The 7,754-nt window shown below is 36.9% G+C and overlaps 1 protein-coding gene across 1 annotated transcript; it reads right to left on the bottom strand.

Moving 5' to 3' along the window:
• Positions 1–2,154: 2,154 nt before the first annotated feature.
• Positions 2,155–4,888, bottom strand: LOC133235953 (putative olfactory receptor 2W6). Its single transcript, XM_061397720.1, is given in 1 exon segment — positions 2,155–4,888. A coding segment is annotated over 1 exon segment (1,188 nt). The 5' UTR covers positions 4,581–4,888; the 3' UTR covers positions 2,155–3,392.
• Between the last annotated feature and the right edge of the window lie 2,866 nt (positions 4,889–7,754).

A 7,754-nucleotide genomic window follows, 5' to 3' on the forward strand; every position in this document is an offset into this window, starting at 1 on the left:
TAAACCAAAAAATGTCAGTAGTCTTTAAAATAAAAAAATTAAAAATAATGCCCAGCTAACAAGGACCTGGAAATGGGAAAGAATCTGCAGAGTTTAATAATAATAGCAATAATATCTCATTGGTGCTCACTAACCTCAACAACACCCTTTAAAATAGCCACACTTTTATCTTCATTTTGTTGATGTGGAAACTGAGACATAGAGAAGTTAAAACTTTTTAAAATTCACAGAGTATTTTAGAAAACTGGAGATACACTATGAAATGGGTATTGAATTTTATCAAATGATTTGACTGAATGTATAGGTTTTCTTTCCAATTAAAAAAAATTGACATATATCACTGATTTTCAAATGTTATATCACTCTATTCCTGTGATAAACCCTACATATTGACAATATTTTATACTTTCTATGTAACACTAGATTAAATTTGCTAATGACTGTTTAGGATTTTTGTATGTGTTTTCATGAGCCATCTATCTGTAATTTTCCTTTCTTGTAATGTCTTTGTCAGATTTGTTACCCAAATTATGGTGACCTTATAAAATGAGTCATAAAATTGTATCAGTTATCTATTTTCAGAATTACTGTGTAAGAAATAACCACAAAATCCCAGGGCATACAAAAATAACAAGATGAAAAGTGATCTGATAATCTGATTAATAAGCATTTATTGTTTTCTCATGGCTTTTAATTTAAAATCACAGTGAGTATAAACATGTATATATATATATACACACACGTACACAAGCATATGTATAATATTTATTTCTCTTGGAGGAAGTTTAAGCACCGTAGCTAAGAGAAAAACAATTGTGCACAATGAATGAATCTTGATGTTCATTTCTACTTGCTCTATGTGAGAGATCAGTCTATAAAGCACAGTTTAGTGAAAGGAAGAATCTATAGAGGATGAAAATGAAACATTTCTATTTTTATTACAGAGAAATTCTGTTATTCCTAGGAGATAGCAGAACAATTAGAATACAGTTGATTATTCCTACTTCATATGTAAATAAGTAAACTAAGTAAACTTTTAAAACTACATTATAAATTAAGTACAAGGTGACTCTGGACCATCATAATGTAATTAAGGACACAGTGAAGTTTTCCCTTTGAGATATGACACTCAATATTCCTTATAATCTATAATAGTGATTCTAAATTTTCCTGAGAAGAGTGCTGTGAAAATTGTTACTCATAGGGGAAAAAAGGGAAAATTTGAAAAGTATTAGGTGAGAATTCCATAGGGAGCTTCCAAAATCGATATATTCATAGAGATTTGTACTCTGTATCTTGATTTCTTGCCTCCACTTAAAGATATTATTGACTCTAGAGTAATGCATATCTAAATAGTATACAGATGAGATAAAAAATTAATTTTTATCATTGTTCAATAGGGGTTGATTCTAAAAGGATATTTTATCTATACCCTTAGTCATGAAGATCTCCTGGAGAAGGGCATGGCAACCCACTCCTGTATTCTTGCCTGGAGAATCCCATGGACAGAGGAGCCTGGCAGGTTGCAGTACATTGGGTTGCACAGAGATGGACAAGACTGAAGTGACATAGCATGCATGCAACATATAGTATATTTTCATGGCAATAGGACACATACTATAAGTTGTTTTCAGTGAAAGACATGAGAAATGCTAAACCAGGAATATTTATATTCAGTACATGGGCAGCATTAATAATGTCCTTAGTAAATATCATCATGGCTTAGTATCACCTTTCACTTAGTTTATAAATTAGGAAGAATCAATTATATTCTGATTTTTCTACTTCTTACGGGAATAATAAAAATGAAACCTGCAACTCATTTTTATAAGCCATAATTAATCTAAAATAAAAACTAATCTATTTGGACAAAGTATAAGAGTTAGTGCTCAAAATAGGAAAATATTCACTTTATGTCTAAAAATGATATGCTTTGAGAAAAATTTATTAGCTATTTGGCATTTTTCTAGGGCCTCTAGGTGAATCTAAGCTTTCTTAAATATTTTTGGGTGGGCTTAAATGAGAACTTGCTAAACCCATGCTTTATCCAGTTCCTAATGATAACACTGGCCATGCTCCCAAATTTTGGAACCTTAAGCACTTTTCATGAAATTCTAACATCATGTATCTTTTCCTAGGTTATGAGATGGGATTTATCTGATTGACAACATTTCAAGTCTGAAGAAACATGCTTGCATTTAAGGGTGAAATATATTTTCCTTACAACTGGTGAAAGTGAAAGTGAAGTTGCTCAGTTGTGTCTGACTCTCTGCGACCTCATGGACTGTAGCCTACCAGGCTCCTCTGTCCATGGGGTTTTCTAGGCAAGAGTTCTGGGGTGGTTTGCCATTTCCTTCTCCAGGGGATCTTCCCATCCTAGGGATCGATCCCAGGTCTCCCACATTGTAGGCAGATGCTTTACCGTCTGAGCCACCAGGGAAGAGGTACTGCAATTATTAATGTAACTGTGAAACATTCAGCATCCAGAAAATACCCAATCATAAATATCCCAACAGTTCCCCAGCGTTCATCTTATTGTGGCATTTCGCACTATAAAAGCACACTTGAAATTTCTAGGAATTTTTCTTCACTAATTCTAAGTTCATTCTTTTCACATATATTGAGGACCTGAAAGTGAAAATTAAGTCACTCTGTTCAACTCTTTGCTACTCTATGGGCTGTAGTCTGCCAGACTCCTCCACCCTTGGAAGCAAGAATACTGGAGTGGGTTGCTATTTTCTTCTCCAGGGGATCTTCCCAACCCAGGAATTGAACTAGGTCTCCTGCATTGCAGGCAGATTCTTTACCATCTGAGCCACCAGGGAATCCCATGTAGTGAAGTTGCTCAGTCGTGTCTGATTCTTTGTGACCCCATGGACTGTAGCCTAACAGGCTTCTCCATCCATGGGATTTTCCAGGCAAGAATACTGGAGTGGGCTGCCATTTCCTTCTCCAGATCTTCCCGACCCAGGGATTGAACCCGGGTCTCCCGCATTATAGGCAGACGCTTTACCGTCTGAGCCACCAGGGAAGTCCCAGGGAATCCCATAATGAAGACTTATTCAGTACAAATCATTGTGTTGGAAGCTGAAATAGGTACAAAAATGCCTGGTGTCTACATTCATGGCTAGTATTTTGCAAATGTAGGTCACTGTCTGATCCTGTATTGGAGACCTCCTAGTGATGAATCCTTGACTTAGAAGGACTTGAGAGAAATACAAGTGATGGTCAGCTAAGGAATTTGCACTTTCTCAACCTAGCCAAACCATTGAATTCCCGCATCTCATTAAGTCCCTTCTCAGTCTGTAATGTCAGAACACTCCTTTATTTGCTAGGTCTGACAGTGTATATAGAAGGTGGATCAAAAGACAGTCCCCAGATTTGATGACTTTTTACTCTACTTCTGCCTCTCCCTTCCCTAGTACCTTCTTCATGGCCTCTTTAACATCTTTGTTTCTCAGTGTATAGATTAGGGGGTTAACACTGGGAGCGACTATTGTGTAGAAAAGAGTAAGGAACTTGCCCTGGTCCTGGGAATAAGTGTTTGCTGGCTGGAGGTACATGTATATAATCGTACCATAGAAGAGAGAGACAACAATGAGGTGGGAGCTACAGGTGTTGAAGGCTTTCTTTCGCCCGGCAGCTGACTTGATCCTTAGCACGGCTCGTGCAATATAACCATAAGAGACGAGGATGAGGATGAGTGGTGCCAGGATGATAAAGATTGCCAAGGCAAATGCCAGTGCCTCAAGGGTCATGGTATCTACACAGGCAATGCCAATTAGTGCTGGCATCTCACAGAGAAAGTGGTCCACCCGCCGGTGCCCACAGCAAGGTAGCATCAACATCTAGGGTGCCATTATGAGAGAATTGCCAAAGCCACTCAACCATGCCACTGAAGCCAGCTGCCCACAGAGACGCGGGTGCATGATAACAGTGTAGTGCAGGGGTTTGCAGACTGCAGCGTAGCGGTCATATGCCATGACAGCCAGGAGAACACACTCCACCCCTCCCAGAGCCAGGACGAAGTACAGCTGGATGGCACAGCCCAGATAGCTGATGGTCTTATCTGCACCCCGAAGGTTGTAGAGCATCTGAGGGATGGAACCTGTGGTGAAGCACACATCTAGGAATGAGAGGTTGGCCAGAAAGAAAAACACGGGTGTGTGCAGCCGGGAATCCACAACTGAAAGCAAGATGATGGTCATGTTGCCAAGAAGAGTCAGCAGATAAAAAGTGAGGACAACCACAAAGAGGATCAGCTCTAGGTGGGGACAATCAGAGGAGCCCACCAGGATGAAGCCTTCAAAAGTACTTGTGTTGTATTGTCCGAAATGGAAGTGAGAGTCAATTCCTAGGTAGGTTGATAAGAGAAGTCCAGGGTCCCAGAGGAGGAGAGAGGGATCTGAAATTCTCAAGGAGGAGGAAAGGACAGAGCTGGTGATTGCGCAACAAAACAATTCGTCTTTCTCAAAGATATGCTTTTCCTTAAACTGAGTACCAATGATTATATAACAACAATGTATCCTGCTTGAGGACATGTTTCTCCTTCTTGAGAACCTTCTAACTAATCTTATCATTTAAATGTTGTGGGAGTGGGTCTGGTGAGACCTTTCTACTGTTAGTTCCAATCTTGTTAATTTTAAGATTTATGTTGTGGGAATGGGTCTGATAAAAATATATAAGTCCTTGATAAGATTAGCAAGTGGGGCACCCTCCGTCCACTGTCTGATGTCTGTGTCAGAAGCTTTCTCTGTAAGTTTTTCACTTTAATAAAACTCTGCTGCACAAAAGTTCTTGAGTGATCAAGCCTGGTTCCTGGTCCTGAAGCTAAATCTTCTTCAGAGATCACAAATCTGACATTGTTCACTGTAAGCTACCTGAAGTATAGCCAAATATAACAATGAGGAATAAGAGAATTTTCCAAGAAGAATATTTTAACTAAGCCTTTATTATTTTAGCATTATTTTTGTTGTTGTTCAGTCAGTAAGTCATGTCTGACTCTTTGCAACTCCATGAACTACAGCATGCCAGGCTTCTCTGTCCTTCACTATCTCAAGGAATTTACTCAAAATCATGTCCATTGAGTCAGTGATGCCATCCAACCATCCAGCCATCTCATCCTCTCATCCAACCATCTTCTCCTCTTGCCCTCAAACTTTCCCAGCATCAGGGTCTTTTCCAATAAGTCAGCTCTTTGCATCAGGTGGCCAAAGTATTGGAGCTTCAGCTTCAGCACCAGTCCTTCCAATGAGTATTCAGGGTTGATTTCCTTTAAGATTGACTGGTTAGATCTTCTTGCTGTCCAAGGAACTCTCAAGAGTCTTCTCCAGCACCACAGTTCAAAATCATTAATTCTTCGGTGCTCAGCCTTCTTTATAGTCCAACTGTCACATCCATACATGACTACTGAAGAAACCGTAGCTTTGACTATACGGACCTTTGTTAGTGAAGTGATGTCTCTACTTTTTAATACAGTATCTAGGTTTGTCATAGTTACTCTTCCAAGGAGCAAACATCTTTTAATTTCATGGCTGCGGTCACTGTCTGCAGTGATTTTGGAGCCCAATAAAATGAAATCTGACACTGTTTCCACATTTTCCCCTCCTATTTGTCATGAAGTGATAGAACCAGATGCCAAGAATTTAGTTTTTTGAATGTTGAGTTTTAAGCCAGCTTTTTCATTCTCCTCTTTCACCTTCATCAAGAGGCTCTTTAATTTCTGCCATTCTGTCTTTCCTTTCTGCCATTAAAGTGATACCATCTGCATATCTGAGGTTGTTGATGTTTCTCCCAGCAATCTTGATTCCATCTTGTGATTCATGCAATCTGTTAAAAAAACACACACACACAAAAACTATAAATACAATTCATACCCTAGTTCAATTTGTCCCCTAACTATCCTCAACCTTACTCCTACTCTTGTGTAGAGAAGTAACCAGTGTCATTAATTTTAAAAACTTTTAAATATACACAAAGTCTCAATTTGTTTCTTTTCTAGCTTTACTTCATGCCCCATCTTCCTCTAGATATTACCTTCTGCCCCTTTCCAGATTATTCAAGCTACTGTTAATTACATAATAATATTAATTAAGAATTAGTCATTCTTATTATTCTTAAAAAAAAAAAACTAGATATTTTCTCATGTAATCTCATGCAGACACACAAAACATAATAAAATCATATTTCAGTGTCTTAAGTTATTGTTTTATAAAAGTAGAACCATGTAATGTATTTGTTTCAGCATTTTTGATTTCCTCATTGAGCAAAACCTCAAGAAAACATCTCCAAGACGTGTTAGTGCTATAATTCCTTGTTTCAGATGAATGAACACTTTCCATTCTGTGAATATATTATCTAGTAAATTTCTTATCAAAAGATCCTATATTTTTCTTTGTCATTGGTTATTAAAACATTTCTGCATTAAATATTATTGTTCATTTGTCCTTTTTAGGGGAATGATTCCTGCAAATAACAGCACTAGATTGAGAGTTTATGTAGTTTTTAGAAACCATTGCCATATTTTCCCCAGGAAAACTTGTGACACTTTGAATTTCCACCAGTAATCTGTGAGTAGCACTTTTCCTTCATTCTCATTGGCAATAAAATTAAATTCTTCTTTTGCTTCCAGTCTGGTGAATATGAAGAGCTTTATCATCATCATTTTAATATCTCTTTCTCTATTTGAGAATTTGGCCACACTTTCTTATATGTCTTGTTTATTTGGATTTGCTATTCTAAATCGCAAAGAGTTGGACACAACTTGGTGACTGAACAACAACAACAAATTGTCTATTCATATAATTGCTTTCCTATTGGGATATTTGTGGGTTTTCCCCATGTTTGTTAAAATCATAATCTTTTTTTCTGAATTATAAATATATGTCTTCTAAATCTACTCACCTGGAAAAGAAATTGAAAAGAACTTGAATAATTAAAATAAAAATATAATATTTTGGCCAGAATAAATACTATAATATAAAACATTTAAATCTTACAAGACAATCTATATAATCGTGAGTTGAAGAAGAACTTGGTTACTCAACCTAGAAATTTTAAAACTCTATAAAAAATATAGAATATATTGGTTCTACATAAATTCTTTAAAACTGCTTTACGTAAAATGTGTTATAAACCAAGTTAAGCAATTTTCTTAAGATAAAATAAATTAAGGTCTATTTTCTGATACACAAATCAAAGGTTTGGTAGCATAAACTCAGATGGGTTCTCAGCAAATTTACATATAGAATAAAAATTTCTTCCTGAGAGAAATAAGTAAGTCACTTTAGACTGGAAAATGAATTCCAGTTCAATAGCAGAAAGTCCAAACTGTCTTTGAAAGATATTTTAGTCCCCTCTGTCATTTTGTTAGACAAAGTTTAGGATTAAGTCCCTGGAGAAAAGGTTTGCTGAGCAAATCAAAGATGAAAGAGGAATGTCTCTTCGTAAAGCTCTCCTCCTTCTCTCTTCCCACTGGGTATGTGGTTAATTGCTATAAACTATGAGGGAAGACTTTTTGCAATTCAGTGTTTGAGATTTCTGCCAGAGACCAAAGCAAATACCAGTATTGATCATCCATTTTGAAAAACTAGTTGGGAAAAAAAATCAAAATAGCAATTCGTGTACTAATTACAAGTGATGCCAGAACACCATTCAGATCAGCTGTAATACTTCATTCTTATCTTCCAGTTAACTCTGAATGGAGACATCATGACTTGCTATATTTTTAGTGTAACTAAAAGAAGCTGAATGAA

This window comes from Bos javanicus, chromosome 23 (assembly GCF_032452875.1).
Source record: "Bos javanicus breed banteng chromosome 23, ARS-OSU_banteng_1.0, whole genome shotgun sequence".
NCBI classification, from domain to species: Eukaryota; Metazoa; Chordata; class Mammalia; order Artiodactyla; family Bovidae; genus Bos; species Bos javanicus.